This window comes from Chrysemys picta, chromosome 6 (assembly GCF_011386835.1).
Source record: "Chrysemys picta bellii isolate R12L10 chromosome 6, ASM1138683v2, whole genome shotgun sequence".
NCBI lineage: Eukaryota > Metazoa > Chordata > Testudines > Emydidae > Chrysemys > Chrysemys picta.
In genome coordinates, this window is record NC_088796.1 from 21,300,379 (window position 1) to 21,317,197 (window position 16,819).

General features: G+C 40.8%; 1 protein-coding gene and 1 long non-coding RNA gene across 35 annotated transcripts in view; one reads left to right on the top strand and one right to left on the bottom strand.

The window, feature by feature from the left end:
* Positions 1-8,524, top strand: part of NEDD4L (NEDD4 like E3 ubiquitin protein ligase) — a 348,035-nt gene extending 339,511 nt beyond the window's left edge. For all 32 annotated transcript variants that reach the window (XR_010602120.1, XR_010602118.1, XR_010602116.1 and 29 more), the window contains 2 exons: positions 499-571; positions 3,161-8,524. Coding sequence is in view for 27 of the 32 variants with exons in the window: in XM_065598800.1 (XP_065454872.1) it covers positions 499-571; positions 3,161-3,263 (176 nt within the window). In the remaining 5 variants the exon portion in view is untranslated. The remainder of the gene's footprint in view (positions 1-498; positions 572-3,160) is intronic.
* LOC112058939 (uncharacterized) overlaps positions 1-16,819 on the bottom strand; it is a 59,073-nt gene that overhangs the window by 21,959 nt on the left and 20,295 nt on the right. Inside the window, exons 2-4 of one of the 3 annotated variants that reach the window (XR_010602124.1) lie at positions 9,591-9,713; positions 2,800-2,865; positions 334-395 (exon numbers count right to left, since the gene is read on the bottom strand). This is a non-coding gene — a long non-coding RNA (uncharacterized LOC112058939). Of the gene's footprint in view, positions 1-333; positions 2,866-9,590; positions 9,714-16,819 lie in introns of all 3 variants that reach the window. The other 2 variants (XR_006176849.2, XR_010602123.1) reach the window with 2 other exon arrangements.

Consider the following 16,819-nt stretch of genomic DNA (forward strand, 5'->3'; position numbering starts at 1 on the left):
CCAGCAAGACAACCTATGCACGACAGGGTTATTACAAGATGGAAGTTTTCACTCCAGTGTCCGTTGAATTGCTCCTTCCCAACCCAAAAAAACCTATGGAGGCTTTATGACAGCAGCTGTGGGGGGCGCGTTCTTGCTCTCTGCAAGAATAACCTTGATAGGGTAAAGGGTGCGTACATATGGCCGCTACTGTGCTGATTGGAAGCCCACAAGTACATCACTGTTGCAGTGTTAATGTGTACTTATTTTGTGGCATTATATACACTGCACCTAAAATTAACTGTATGGAATAATGACTAGACAGTATTTATAAATATAGGGCGAGATACTTACCTTCTTTAACGTGTACTTTCACGTCAGTGCAGTCTACCAATTATACAAGCCAAGGATTTAGCCTATAATTTTCAAACATATAATTTTGAGTTATAGCATTTATGTAGTCTATCTAAAATCCAGTGCTTAAACTATACTTGTGGGGATTTTTTACTCTTTGTCCAGGTTCAAATGGTCCTCAGCTGTTTACAATAGAGCAATGGGGAAGTCCTGAAAAATTGCCCAGAGCTCACACATGGTGAGTAATGAAAACATAAAATTAAGGAGTTTATGGATTGTTACACTGCCAAGAAAGGATGGATACTGGTGACCAAATTTGACAGGAACATACTCTATCTTAGGATCATGCCTTTGTGCTATAGAGACAGTTTTCTATAAATGGGATAATCTACAACCTTGTGCATTCACTGCCACGGTTCTAAACATTCAAGGAGTTTAGAATTATCTGCTCTCAAACTGCAGCCGGCATGGAACCGACAAAATTCCAGGAACTAGCCAGCTCAACTTCGGTCTGTTATAACTACTTCTCTTAGGCCAGGTCTACACTAACCCCCTAATTCGAACTAAGGTACGCAACTTCAGCTACGTGAATAACGTAGCTGAAGTTCGAAGTACCTTAGTTCGAACTTACCTCGGTCCACACGCGGCAGGCAGGCTCCCCCGTCGACTCCGCGGTACTCCTCTCGCCGAGCTGGAGTACCGCAGTCGACGGCGAGCACTTCCGGGTTCGACTTATCGCGTCCAGACAAGACGCAATAAGTCGAACCCAGAAGTTCGATCGCTCGCCGCCGAACTACCGGGTAAGTGTAGCCAAGGCCTTAGTTTCCAAAAGGTTCTTTGTTTAATCCTGTCCTTCAACACATTAAAAGCTGATCTATGTTAGAAAACTAATAGGTGCAAACCCCTAATGTAGATGCACTTAAGCCACTTTAAATCATACATACTTTTATTTCGGTAAAGAATTTCTGTTCTATATGACGGTGATCCAGTTGTCCCTTAAAGTTGGAAGATAGTTCTCTTGGGCTATAGCTGATATGTTTTAATATATTTGTTGCACAGAAGGGATTCTACTTGAAAGCTTTTTCACCTTATTTCAAGCAATTGCTACTCCTGTACAGCAGCTGTTAATTTTCTATCAAATTTGAAAGAACCCATTAGTCTGCAAATTGCCTTAAGCACTTGGCAATTAAACCAGTGTGCTAATGAGATGGAAGTGTCTTCTATAACCGTTTTAATCCCTTCTGCTAGAAGACTTTTTTGTCTCTCTAATATAATTTACCTTTTTCAAATGGATAAGGGCTTAATCCTGCAAGGTACAGAGCAGTGGGACCTGATCCACCACATCACTTGAAGCACATGACTAAGTGTTTTGCTGTATTGGGGTCAGAGCACTCGACACCTTTGGTGATCAAGTCCCACATTTTTGCCATATCATTATTATGCTGGGTGAATCTTCTGCCTGGATCACTTTCCCTCTCATCATAAAAATACTAGTTTTAAATTAATATGAAAACACTTGTAGGTGTTGGCATCCTAAAGTTTGCTCTGTCGCTTGATAGAAATGGTGAGATTTGAACAATACAGAATAGTGCATGGGGCTATTTGCAGTGAAAGGTAGATTGTACAGAGAGGGGGACAGTGCTTCTGAGTGGCACGAGGAAAGGAACAAAAGTGCCTCGCATTAGAAGTACATTACTATTTTGTCCCTTGTTTCATATGTCTTACAGAATTACTACCCCTTCCTCTCTCTCTGAGAACCTAATGAATGGAAACAAATACGTGACATGGGAAAGAGGGACTGGCAATTGTACAAATAGAATCTACTTCAAAAATCTCTTGTTCCCTTCCTCCCTCTCTCCCCCAACCAGTCCTACTTTTGCAGGCAGCTTTTACTCTCATCACCGCATGCCTGGGTTCAGTTTCGGTGAATGACTTTTATTCTCTTCCTTGGAAAGTGGATAGAATGAGCTCTGTGAAAATCTGAGAGCCAACAAAGCACAACCACAGGAAAAAAAAATGTGCCCAGGAGCAGCTGGTTCCATAAGCTCCATCTGCCCCTGCCTTGTCAGACAATTCACTGAAAAGCGGAGGCCTCAGCCCAATTGACTTAATTTAAGTTAGCCAGACACATCCATAAAACTCAGATGACAGGCCCTGAGAATCTGTGAAGCAAAAAAAGAACCAAAAGATTAATTATTGTGAATGTTTTCCATGTATGGAAGCCCTATAAAATAAATGGGGCTTAAATTCTTTGGCGTTCTATAGAAAATAAAACTTACAGCATTTAATAGGAGTCACCTTTCCATAGGTTTTTGAACCATCCTACAGAATTCTATAGCAGGAGGCTGAACTTACTTACAGAACAATTTCTGTTATCTATTAAATTATCAAGGATGTTTTCAAAGAGCCTTCTCTCTGTTTTTTGTTGCTGTTCCCACTCCCCTAGAGGGAAAATGAGCATCTGACCTTTAAATTCAGTGCATCTCTGTTGAGTCTTTGGAACTGATACAACTCTGTCTGAAACCGGGTTTCCTATAGAAAGAAACCATTAAAAATACATTATTTTTTCTCTTCCAAGTAGAGGTGAACAATTTTCCACTCTCAGGTCTGAATGGGAAGAAAGGGCTGGTTATCTGTGGATACCAACTTCAGAGCAACCAGAGTTATTAGCAGGGGCACAAGAGAACAAGGAAATATGTAGCTGGTTCCATTTAGACAAGAGGATAACACACCCCTGATGAGGCCTCCAAATTATTTGACCTCCGTATACTTTTTTTTTTACTTTAAGTTGATTATCAAATGATACTTTTTCCCCCTTCGATTTCAGCTTTAATCGCCTTGACTTACCTCCTTATGAATCTTTTGAAGATTTACGAGAGAAGCTTCTTATGGCAGTTGAAAATGCTCAAGGATTTGAAGGAGTGGATTAAAACAGCTACTTTTTTTTTCCATCGAGCAAGTTCTGCTTGAACTGTTGAATTTGCCTAATGGACATTAACAAGTGACAATGGCAGAACAGTTGCACAATGTTGGTTCATGGAGCAAACTCTTCTACAGTGCAGTTGCCTAAATTCAGAAATTTGAACTACAACCTGTGGATAACATTTCTGATATTTCCACAGTAAATCACCAACTGGTTGACATGTACTCTAATTACATTTCAGCAGGACTTGTTCTATTTATGTTGTGCCTCTGTAGGCAAAGCCCTTAATAAATATTTTACATACTTTCTAATGACAATGAATGGAATTAATCACTTTACAGGTATAGTATTACAACTCATGTTTACTTTTTAAATGATTTAGACATTTTCAGATTTTATTTCATCACAATTAAAAATGTCATCTACTTGGAAAAATGAGCATTTTTTCTTATCTTAATTTCATACCAGACTTGATGCCAGTGGCATTTTTACTTTCAACATGCATTTTGAGCCTTGTCCCCCCAACCTATTAGAAAAGCTGGAGTAACTGATGTGAGAAATTTTCTGCAGATGGAATATATTAATGGCAAATCTAAAAGCTTTTCATTGAGCACATTAATATTTTCTGTACCCAGAAGAAAAAGTACAGATTGGATGTTACATTTTTGTATAAATCAATAGAATAGTTACAAGCTGAGAGAGGATCATAACATAGCATGCCAAATCTCACGGTCAATAAAGAAATCACCTCATTATTTCTTGGTAATATTTATGTGTACTATAAAACATTTTGGGATAGGGTTGGCATTATCATTATAGGGAAAAATGCTTAACCCTGTCATTAACTTTGTACAGTGATTCTTTTACTATCCTTTCCTCTTTACTATTTGCAATGGAGGCAACCTGGCACTGCTTGATTTGGAACTGTGGAAACCAGATCTGTTTTGTTTCCTGTTTGTATGCATTTGCTAATGATACCTAAAGAACAAGATTGGGTTTTTTTGTTTGTTTCCAACTGCACCAACTCTAAAGGCACTTTATGTAACACATGGAGGTCATATCTGTTTTTTATCATAAACATTAATGTGATTATATTCCTTCTCACTGCACATGTCTTTTGGGTGCAATATCTATCAATTGTGAATTTGGCTGCTGCTGCTGTATAAAAACCAGATGTAGAGCTGGGCCTGCAGACATGTTCTCACCAATTGTTTTTGTGATTTTTTTATTCAATCACAAAGATTTATTTAATATATACAGTTATCTAATCAATTTTGTTACCTATGACATGTTGCATGCTTAAACTATAATGCCTGAGTTGTATCTGTTGTGTGATAGATTAAAGGCAAAAGAGAAGACTTGCATTTGATCCACTGAAGTTAAATGGTTAACATAGTAGTAGGGTAGGTTTGAGGGTATGCATTCAACAATTTGATTATGTTCGGCTTTGTGAGTTTTTGTCCATCTACGTAACACACTTTGTTGTTTTGTCTAAGAACCCGACTAATACTTATTCACAAGCAAGATGACAGAGTGCAAGAATATCTGAAACAATTTCACCCCTTATTGCCAAGAACTGAGCTTTTTTTTATTTTATTTTATTTTATTTTATTTTATTTGGCACATGCAATCCGCTACCAGCAATGCATTCGGCAGCAGTTGCAGGCAGGGAGTGTAATAAGTATTAACTCTAGCCATGAGAGCTAATTTAGCAAAACTCATCAAAACTAATAACATTCAGCAAATGCTAATTTGTCAAACTTTGCCTGGCTTGGGATGCAGCCTCAGTTTGCTCACAAAAGTTTGAAGAATCAATAGGTGCATGAAGAAGTTTTGAACCTTCTCATTTGAATGTAGATTAAGGTTAATTCCCTTTCTATATTAATTTTATTTTCAGACATTCCTTTTTTTCCATCTGGTGAGCTGAAAATCTAGACATGAGAATGAAGTGGGCTAGATCTGAATAGATGTAAAACACTATATTGATAGCCTCTTACGCGTTTAGAGAGTGGGATCTGATCTTTCTAATGTGTATCTACATGCCAAACTTCTGTAGCTAGAACATGGAATTGCCTTTAAAAATCTGTCATACTCTATGGTCAGTTTTTTTTTTTAAAAAAACAGTGTCTTAACTGGAAGAATTTTTGTATGTTTGGAGGCAACATTTTGCTTCAGTGCCATGTAACAGAACCTTATTCCAAGGACTGCTATGAAGTTTGCGCTATAGACTTGAAATATAAACTAACGCTTGTGTAATAAGGGAAAGTGTAGTTTAGAATTTAGGCTGGGGGAATTGGGAGTCAGGACTTGGGTTAAATTCCCAACTCTGCCATCACTCTCATGGTGACTCCTTGGTTGAGTCATTTAAATTCTGTGCCTGTTTCCCCATCTGCAAAATGGGCTTCAGATCTCTGTGTAAAGATGAAAGGCTCTGTATAACTGCACAAAATGAAACAATGGAGCATAACTTTTTAAGACCAGGCTTTTAGAAAATTAGGCTAACGTCTTTTCAGATCCACTTACGCATAAACTAAGAATAGAAACTCCAAAAGACTTCAGTATACATTACTGTATTGAGGTAAATTCCTGCCAAGGAGAAAATTTGTATTTTTAATCATTGAAAGTACTCAGTGTTGGAAAATAAGTACAAGAAATGTTTCTCAACAAATATCCCTCAGCCCCTTAGCATCCAGAAAACTTAAACCTTACTGTAGAAGTGAGTCTGTCCCTTTTTGTCAGGGTCTCTAAGGCTAGGTCTACACTACCCGCCTGAATCGGCAGGTAGAAATCGACCTCTCGGGGCAGTTCCTGAGCAGCACAATCCTTGGCCTTGTCTACACTTCGATTTTAGCCACCAGTGAAGTTGTTTTGATGTAGCTGCCCTGGTGCAAACCTCTAGTGTAAATGCACTGCACCAGTGCAAAGCAGATGTTGCACTAAGGTAGCTTACCTTAGTGGCTAAAAACCCTACTGTAGAAATCCCCTTGTGTCAGCCAAAAGGCTGTTACCACCTGTGGAATCTGTTCTTTAAGCCCAGAGAATTGTCTTCAGTTTTGCGAATGACTTGTGTGAGGTCCAGGTACATAGTGTGTGCTTCAGCAAAACAGCACCTATAAGGGAGTTTGATTCTATTCTACAGATTACTTTGTAACTAAGAACTGTATATGTTGAAGCTGTTTTTGCACTGACTATTAGGATATAAAGTAGATTTCTTGGAGTTTCTGTTCTAATGCACTGAACCTCTTAGAAGTTCTTCCGGAATTCCTGACACTGTATTTGAAGGACTCTTTCTAGGGAAAGGTGGCTAAATGTCTCTCTTATTTATTAAACCTTAATTAATGAGGAAATTGCTCCATTTGGACTTGTGCTCTAACTTGGTGCCTTTCTTTAATATTCAAATACTGAATCATAAAACAGATACTTTTGTAGAATTTGTATTTTTAAAAAGATTCTAAATGGCCAAATTATTGTGATTTCTTGCTCACATCAAGTCTTTTATATCTCTGGCTCTCTTGTGAGGCAGGTCAGTTACGTATCATAATTCCAGCGTTTATTCCTAGTTGATGGAAACTCATTATGACTGGACCTAATTTCTTCCTGAAAATTTATCTTCCTTTTGTCTTGCCACTGAAGTTAACCAAAAAAAAAAAAAGGCGAATTTGTTATTTCACTCAATTTTATTTTTAAATCTCTCATCCTAGAGAAGACATCCCTATCTCTGAATTTCTCATGCAGGGAGGGCAAACTGCGTGCTCTCTTGTAATATTTTCTGACAAACCAGCAGAGGATGCTGCTCTACAGACTAATCAAGTATCTCATTTCCTCCCTCCCCCCACCCAAAATCTCCACTACCCCAAAAGACATCCACTACCTCTGTTATGTGATTAGCCTTTACTGACTGGGGATCGAGACTGCAGAGTTCGGTATCATACTTGCAAATCTCACTTCTGAGATATTGAATCTGTTCTTATACTTTTGAGTGAAACCCTGGCCTTGATGAGGTCAATAGGAAAACTCCTACTGACTTCAGTCGGGCCTGGATTTTACCCTTTGTGTTCTGGAATTTATAACCGGGAGGAATAAGTGACACGTTTGGACCACTTTCTCAAATATATATAAATAAGTACAGTATACCCAACTATATACAAAATTGAATTTTTAATAGGTAAGATGAAAAAGAAAAAACCCTTATAATTACCAGAGTGGACATTTTACAAACATGAGGGTGTTTTTAATAGCAAAAGTCTTTTCTTTTGCTTGTATGGAATTTTGGAAAAAAACCTCTCTTCCGACATCTGTTAGACGTTGCACGAAAAAGCGATACATGTTTGAAATGCATGGGAAAATTGTTTTGCTAAAACTGGAATCTAACCCATATTAATGTTACATATCCCTCAGGTCTGTCATACTGCACACATAACATTACATTCATATCACGTGACCACCCCCACAAACCATATTTAATCACATGCCTCTCTATTTCTAAGCCATCTGGATTTTCTTACGTTGCTCTTTCATTTATGTCATGTTTTCCTCTTTCAGTTAACGTCCATGTAGCTTTTGTTCTTTTTTACCACTATATATATATACATATATAAACACAGTGTGTACTCACATACAGTAGTACATATATGTAATGCATTTTTATACTTCTTTAATCAATTCTGTGTTCAGGATTGGCTCCTAAAGAGGATTGTGAGCAGTTTGTCTCCAATGCAGCTTTAGCAGAGCCATGCCATAGAATACGTTATGATTCTCAGAACCCAAATAAAACCACTAGAAGGTGATTTTGCTATGCTCTGTGTTTGTGAACTTATGACCTTTATTCAAATTTAAACCTGAAATGACTACTTCCAAAGGTGAAAAATAGTTTCAAACATTCCAGATGAAATTCACGATCTTTCGTAACTTTTTATTGTAAAACGCCTCAGAATGTGAGGCTATTTAAAATTATACTAAAACTACATTAAAATTGATTTAAAAAAAACAAACTGAAAACTACTACTTATAAATAATGCTCATTTTCACAATCAAAATAGCTTTAAAGTATGGTTGGATTTGATACACAGTGGAAAATGTTTTTTGTTTTTGTTTAAGGACAAAATCATTTTTTCCATTTATTTTCTTAAGAGAAGTGAAGGAAATTGTAGTTTGTTTTCCTGACAGCAAAAGATCAATGTGACAAAATGAAGTTGTTGTAATGAAATGATGCAACTTGTTAAATATTTAATAAAGAATTATGGAAGCTGGAACATTTTATACTTCAAATACATGGTCTGTCTAATTGAAAGCTTGTTGTATGGTGTAAAAAGGGTTGTAACTTCCAGTAAAATTCGGGGGGGAAGGGGAGATGCAGGGAGGTAAACAATGGTAATCAGAGTACCTATGTATAATGTATCTGAAGCATTACTACCAGGTACTGCACCTCTTTTCTTGATAATTACTACTTGACAGTTAAGTATCAGGGGGTAGCCGTGTTAGTCTGTATCTACAAAAACAACAAGGCGTCTGGTGGCACCTTAAAGACTAACAGATTTATTTGGGCATAAGCTTTCGTGAGTAAAAACCTCACTTCAAAGGTGAGGTTTTTACTCACGAAAGCTTATGCCCAAATAAATCTGTTAGTCTTTAAGGTGCCACCAGACTCCTTGTTGTACTTGACAGTTGTTGACTTGAACAATTAATGCATGGTTAGTATGCATACAATACACTGTTTTACACATTCTTTTGAAAGAATGCCATGGTATTAAATACAGAATCTCCTTCCCCCCACACACACATCTCCCTACCCCTAACTCATGCACCAATGTTAAGCTGTTTTTAATACCAAAAAGTAACTTTTGTTAAAATTATTTCAGCAGATGCAAGATGCAAACTGATTCAAAGTAAGCCCTTCTGTTTTTATATTATTCAACTTTCAGGAGTTACTTACAAGCTTTATTTTATGATTCAACATACCTACAGCAAGTATATATTTTTAAATCCTGCATCTGTGAACAATCTTTACAAATCTTCCCACTGTAACTATTCAAACGTAGATTTTGAACAAGAACACAAAAATGTGAACATTAAATGCAATTAAGTGTGCTGCTTTTATCTCATACATATACTACCAAGTTCCTAAACATCTATAAAAGGAAACTTACTATATGCACTTTAAATAGAGCGTGCTAACTTATCTTAGAACATGGATTAAAAAGAGAGATGTCTTAATTTAACAACCAAGCCTATATTAGTGCTATGTAGCTCATCCTCTTTTGTACCATGTGTTTCAGTGCCACAATTCAAACTCGAAATACAGCAGTACTAAGTAACTAAATTCTTGGCCACTAACCGTAACATAGATCCTGTGCATTACAGTCGCCAAACAGGAAAGGCTGGAAGGTTGGGCAGGGATGTTCTTTCTTCTGTGTTTGTACTGCGCCTAGCACAATGACATGACAAGGGCTCCTAGGTACTGCGGTAAATACAAAGAAACACTATCAGAGAAATCAGACCTCTTGGTTCAAGCAAGTCACACTTCTGACTCAGACGACTTTGGAAATACTGTACCTTCCTCCACAACCATCAGACTCTCTGTCCCCAGTACTGATGAGCAAGATAGGAGGCGTAATAACCAGAAAGGGAGATGTATATGTGCTCAGTAGGAAGTTAGTCTTTAAAACTAAGAATAATGTGAGGTTGGGGCTCCCTTAAACTGTCCTATTGCTGCCCTGAACTTTACTTCAGATAGGTGCAGAGGCCGCTCAAGAAAATCTGCCACCCAAGGCAAAACTTCAGTGTACCAGTCCCTCCCATCACCTAGAACAGAGGTTCTCAACTGGGTGGGTGTATGCATTGGGCTTTCTAGGGGAGTATGGCAAGCCTTCTGATGGTTCAGTGGTTATAGTAAAAGGGGGGGGGGGTAGGGTCCAAGCACCAGGTCTAGCACCATGAAGGTTTGGCCTGACCGCCCTGCCACCCAGGCAGAATCAACCACCCTAGGCAGCTGCCTTGGTAGCTTATAGCAGACCCTGTCAGCTGAGTCTGGGCATGTATTTGACTTACACCAACAAGGCAATTAGCTGCCTTGTGACCTTCTATCATACCTTCCCATTAACCACAGCTGAGGGATCGCACAGATGGTGCAATTCCATTGTCGGCTCAGGCTAATGCTTGTTTGTGTATCATTGTCCAGGGGCTGGGGGAGAGTCTTGGGAAAAGAAGGACAATGGGCAGAAACATGACATTGCCCCAACATCTTCCAGAAACACTGCAAGTCACCTGCAACAAATACCTGATGGCTATCAGTGACTGGAAACCTTTGCCATTACGTTCCTGTGGGGTGTATCATTGAACATACCAAGTGATCATTTAAAGATACTGAACACCATTTAAGGACTTAACCCTACAGGATTCTGAATAGATATTTTCCTTGATGAGTTGCTTGAACATACCGGTATTCTGATCAGGTCTCATTTCAACAGGAAAACTACTACTTCATCTTTCTCCAACCAGCCCTTCGCTCTCCAGCTATGGAGGCTACCCGTTCCAGAAAGCCAAAGGTTACGCCAGAGACAGCTTTTGTTGACAGACTCACATTGTTTGTTTTTGAAGCACTTTGTTTTCGGCCTAATCACTTTCCAACAATTCTTTCCCTTCGTTAGGCTTGGAACATGTTCAAGCTGCTCACTGGTGCTTCTGCCTTCAGCTCCCTCACTCCTGCCTCCGCAGCAGCAATTAGTTTATCTCTGAACATTCTTTTTCTGTGCTTGCCCGTTTGCTCCCTTGACAAGGAGTTCCCCCTTGCCCATAACTCATCTCCTGTCCACCTTTGGGAACCGTAGCTCTTTCTGAGACCACCTGTTGCCAGGGCATCCGGATGACATTTTTCAAAGCTGATCCTACCAGCCACAACTGAGTCTTTCATTCGGCTGGAACTGGCCCTGTCTGCAATTGTCTGCTTGCTCCTTTGAAAGAGCAAATATCTTGGTAATACATAGTAACACACAGTATGTAGTACTCCAGCACACGATTAACCTGGGCTTTTTACCAAATAAAAACTAAATGGCCTTGAAATTCTGCACTTTTCTTCCAACAATGCCTATTTATTTTGTTAATGCTTTGGCGGTTATATCTAGTATATGCTGTTTCAAAAAACTAGTACAGCAATTTCTTTACTATTTCAAATATGAAGTGAAAAGCAAATTGCAATATGGCAGCTTCCCTTTGTGGACATTGTTGGTTCATCATCCTTGGTAGTAGCAGATGCCGTACCAGTAAAGTGCATCCTACAAGGAAGATTTGCTACTATGTCAACAATATCTTGCATGTTACTCTTCATTCTGATGGATGCCAACATACCTGACAAATTATGCCCACTACTCACTGCAGTCACCTCCAAGGAGCAATGCAGTAACTATTTAACAATGAGATTCTTCCTATTTCTAGCCGCCGCCTCCTCCTCTCTTAGTGGCAGGACCAGTAGCAGCACTTCTTCAACCCTGGGGACTCCCCCACCTCTGACAGTAAGTCATGGAGCTTGAGAGGAAAAAATAGTAAATCATGAAATCTCTATGTAGGTTCTTGCATTGGACCAGCTGAGTGCCTCCACTTGCAAGGTCTCATCTGAAAGGTCCTTATTAACTACTCCTTCTGTTACCTTAATCTGGAGAAAACTTTAACCTCCTAGGCATGTGCGGAATAGAAGGGTTCACGTGACGTTCTGTCATCAAGTATAAAATGCTGAACAAATTGAAAATGGCATCAGAGACGGGCACGGGGTTTTGAAATAAGCATCTGTTTAGAACTGATAAGCCTGTAATAGAATGTTAAACGTGATCAGTAATAAACGTGTCATTCTCTTTATCTTATTGAACATCAGAGGGACGGGGACAGCCTTTACCTTGTATCTGACGTTCAGAATGGAGATCATCCTAGAGACTGTAATGTGTAGACCTCTCTACAGACCTTGCCAATTTCAGTCCTTAGGCACCTAAGTACCTTAGTGGAGCTGGGCCTAGGTGCTAAGTCTGGAGTTTAGACTAAGTCCCATTTTTTGGCACCAGTGCCATCCACAAAACTCCCACTCAGCTACCGTTTTACCCTAAACTTACTCAGCACTTATTTTTGCAGTAAACGTTCCTTTGGCACCTAAGTCCCTGCCTCTGGGCATGCAAGCTACTGCCTTGCTTCTCAATGGCCTGAGATCTATTTCCCAAGTGCAATCCACCAACCAGAGGAAGAGAGGCAGTGGAGTGCCTATTTCACCTGTGGGGCTCAATCCAGTAGGCATGCTCCAAGGCCACCTTCCGATCTGGTCCCATTCAAAATCTGGCTGGAGAAGAAGAAGGATGCGCCTACACAAAATGGTCACTGAGCCAGAGTGAGAGTGACTATAACTTGGTAGTTAGGGCACCCCCAGGCCAGTCTTCCTGTTCCAATGACTAATTATTTACTCACAGCAGAACAGTTTCAACAGGAGAGACTGAGGGAGCCCCACCTATTCCATTGCTCAGGGGTTAGAGCACGGTCCTGGGAGCTAAGAGACCCCCCTACTCACATCCTCTCTCACCTCAGATTGAAGGGGGAATTGAACCTAGATTTCCCACATCCCAGGTGAGTGAGTGTTTTAACCACTGGGCTAAAAGGAGGTCGGCACCACCTCATACTCCTGTCATTTTGAAGGAGGATGCACTTAACTCATTCTCAAAAGAAAAAATTTAGGCACCTAAGCCACATGACTCCAGGGGAAGGGTTCCCGGTTGTGGATCACAACAGAGAGAGGTGCCTATCTCCATGAAAGGGGAGGGGCTTAGGATACACCCCCGCTAGTTGGCATGTCCCATTGGCTAGCGTAGGTGGCTCCCCCTAGCATACTGGCTTTTGTGGGATCACGTTTGTAGGTGCCTGTCTCTTCCCATTCAGCCCTAACTCAGGCCTTGTGGAGCTAAGCATTCGTTCTGTAATTTTCTAGAGGCCTAAAAGTTAGGTGTTGCAATGCTGAGTATCACAACATCTAAGTCCCTTTGTGGATTTAGGTCCTTACATCCAATAAAACTAACCATCCTTAAGTTTTACCGCTTCACCTCCACAGTTACTTGAAACACTGTAAAGCTAACAGTAAACGGAACAAAGAGATACACATTTCAGAGGACCTTGTGAATAAAGCACAGAAATAGGAGTCAAGACGGCTGGGTTGTATTCCTGGCTCTGCCAAAGTTTACTAAATAACTTGGGCAAGTCACTTAACCTGTTAACTTCCATGTTCCTCACCTGTAAAATGGAAGTAGGAATACCTTGCTGACTTTTAGGAGTGTTAAGACTCAATTCAGCAATGGTTTTATTGCACTTTTGAGATCCTTGGATGGAAGATGCTAAACCAAAGTACCAGGATGAACAAGTCAGCTGCAGATACCAATGCTTGTTTTCCGGCAGCTGGATATTGGTGATAAGAGATCTGTGTCCCTAACATGTCATCTTAACAGGTTCTCCCTAGTGACACAGCTGGGTCCGGGGTGGCCAGACCTAGTAGTCTGAGTCACAGGTCAGAGTCATGAGACAGGGAGGTCAGAAACAGGAGACAAACTGGAGATCAGACCCACGAGCAGCCAGGAGTCATGCTGAGTCAGGAGGCCAGGAAATCAAGCCGGGGTGAGCAGGAAGCACAAGGCATCAATCCAGAACAGGGTGAAGCCCCATTGTTCAGAGAGTTTCCTGTTCCTGCTGCTGGCTTAAGTAGGGCTGGTGGGCCAACCAGAGCAGCTGATTGCTCTACCAATAACACCTCCAGGACAGAGCCTCAAACTGGGGCTGGGCTTGCTGGGTCCCAGGTAAGCAATTGTCAGCGGACCACCAGGTGGAGGGTTGGCATGTGACCACTCCCATGAATCTTTTGGAGCCAGGTTTGAGACCTGTAGGTCATAACATCTAGAGGAGGAGGAAAGTTGTTGAGGACTTGACAGTTAAGGCTACATTTTTAAAGGTATTTAGGCACCTACCTTCCATGAAATCAATGGGAGTTAGGCACCTAGGTGCTTTTGAAGATCCCATTAGGCACCTATCTGCATCTTTAAGCACTTAAATACCTTTAAAAATCTGGCCCTTTCTCCCTCCTAGAGGCTGAGCCCCTATTACCTCAGCAATCCCTCCTATTTTGAATTAATAAATTCCAATTACATGGCCATCTGATCCTCATACTCTGCATTAGTCCAAGAGTGAAGCTGCTGTAAACCAAGGCCATTTACATTCTTGAGCAATGCTGTCATGAGAACGGCACCCCAGGGTGTGCTGTGGCAACTTGACAGGTAGAGCTACTGCTCCAAATGGTTCCCAGGCTGCATGGAGGGAGCTCAAATGAAGAAAAACCATCCTTTGATAATTAGTCATTGATTAGTTTCCCCAGTCTTGGTCGGCAGGAACCTTGTTGTTCTAACTCAATTTATTCTTACTCAGATGCCTCGGCTATTTTTACCCAATTTATCGCTTCTTCAGATTGCCAGGGGAGTCTCTCTAGCCTGAGTTTCTGGACTGGGTTTGAATCACCTGCCCAATGTTGTATTCATGGATCTTCTGTTTTGCACTAACTTGATATTTATAACTGCAGAGAAGATTTCCCAGCAAATTAAATTTCAAACAGCAGTGAGAATTTGGGGCTGGAACTATGAAATGGCCTTAAATTTAAACAGGGCTAATAAACGCTATGATAGAGTATACTGCTTTGATTTAAACACTCATTAAAACCTTTCAAGGGGTCATAACTTGTTTGCCACAGTTTGTTTCATGGAACAGTGACACTATAGACATCTCATTTGTTTCTCTGCTGTTTCAACTTCGCCCCAACTCCTTGCTCCTCCTCCACAATGAAAATGAAACAGGTTTTATACATGCAGTGGTTAAAGCAAGACAAGGTGGGTAAGATAATATATTTTAGATATTAAAGACAGACGTGCAGACAGCACTATACGCTCATTTGGATTGTCAGGCAGCATTTTGCCTCAGGGACTTGAGATAATACACCTCTACCCTGATATAACGCTGTCCTCGGGAGCCAAAAAATCTTACCGCATTATAGGTGAAACTGCGTTATATCGAACTTACTTTGATCCGCTGGAGAGCGCAGCCTTCCCTCCCCCCCCCCCCAAGCACTGCTTTACCGCGTTATATCCGAATTCGTGTTATATCAGGTCGCGTTATATCGGGGTAGAGGTGTACTTAGTGACTAGAACTGTACAATAATCCGAAGCCTTTTCTTGGGCTGTTATTTGAGTTCTGCTGTGTCACCATCTTCTGTATGTCCCTGGGTCACAGCAATTGGTAGGGAATAAAGCAGATTCTTCCTTCAGATCTAGCGCCTTCACCTCTGTTCTAGGAATACTGAACTAAAATCAAAGAGTGAAATGGAATCCAAGACCTTCAAAGCTGTCTGCCTAAAGTTAGGCAGCTAAAAATCCAGTTAGTCTCCTAAATAAGTGGCTTGATTTTTCAAACGTACTAAGCATCCAGCTGTGCTAAACGAGATCAGTGGGAGCTGCTGGGTGCTAACTATTTTTGAAAATCAAGGCCAGCTCTACACTAGGAAATTAGGTCCATATAACAACATTGCTCGAGGGTCTGAAAATTCCACACGCCTGAACAAGGCAGTTAAACTGACCTAGTCCCCTAGAGCTAGGTCGACGGGAAAATTCTCCCTCCAACCTAGCTTCCGTCTCTCGGGGAGGCGGATTAAAATGGATTTAGGACTCTAAGGCTATGTCTACACTATGAACCTTACAATGACACAGTTGTACTGCTACTGTACAGCTGTGCCACTGTAAGGTCTCCCATGTAGCCGCTCTTTGCAGGCAGGAAAGAGCATAATTAAACCACCCCCAACGAGCGGTGTTAGCTACATCAGCAGGAAAGCCTCTCCTACCAACATAGCACTGTCCATACCAGTGCTTTTGTTGGTGAAACTTGTGTTAGTCGGGGAGTGTTTTTTTTCACATCCCTGACTGACAAAAGTTTGACCGCCAAAAGTGGTAGCATAGACAAAGCCTAAATGTAGGCACCTAAGGAAAAATCTGGGTCCCATTAAAGTCAGTGGGAGTTTTGTGATAACCCTGAGGTTATGTCTACACTTACAGCAGCATGTACAGTACAGGCACTACACGTACAGCTACATGACCCAGCAAAAGACAGATTGTGTCCACACTTGTCACTGTGGTGTGCAGCTACACGCTGCACTCCAGCAGCAAGGAGGTGTAGCGGGACACTACACTGCTAAAAAGAACAACGCAGATGTGGGAGGCTCTGGTTGGGCATGTAGAGAGCCGTGTAGGGTATCTACCCGTGGGGGTTCAGGCGTGTAGGGCACTCTATTCGACTCACCTAAGCCATGCATAGCCATCTACACTGCTATTTAGATCTGTGTTAGCTGGGTGTACAGTGTCTGTACTCTACACACAGCTGTTAAGTGTAGACTTACCTTGAGTTCTAGGTGTGAGCAGGCAGGGATTGTATAAAATCTCACTAAATTTGGAAGACTGATTTTAACCAAAACCCTAGATATACACAAACCTGTCCGGACATTGGATGATCGGGATC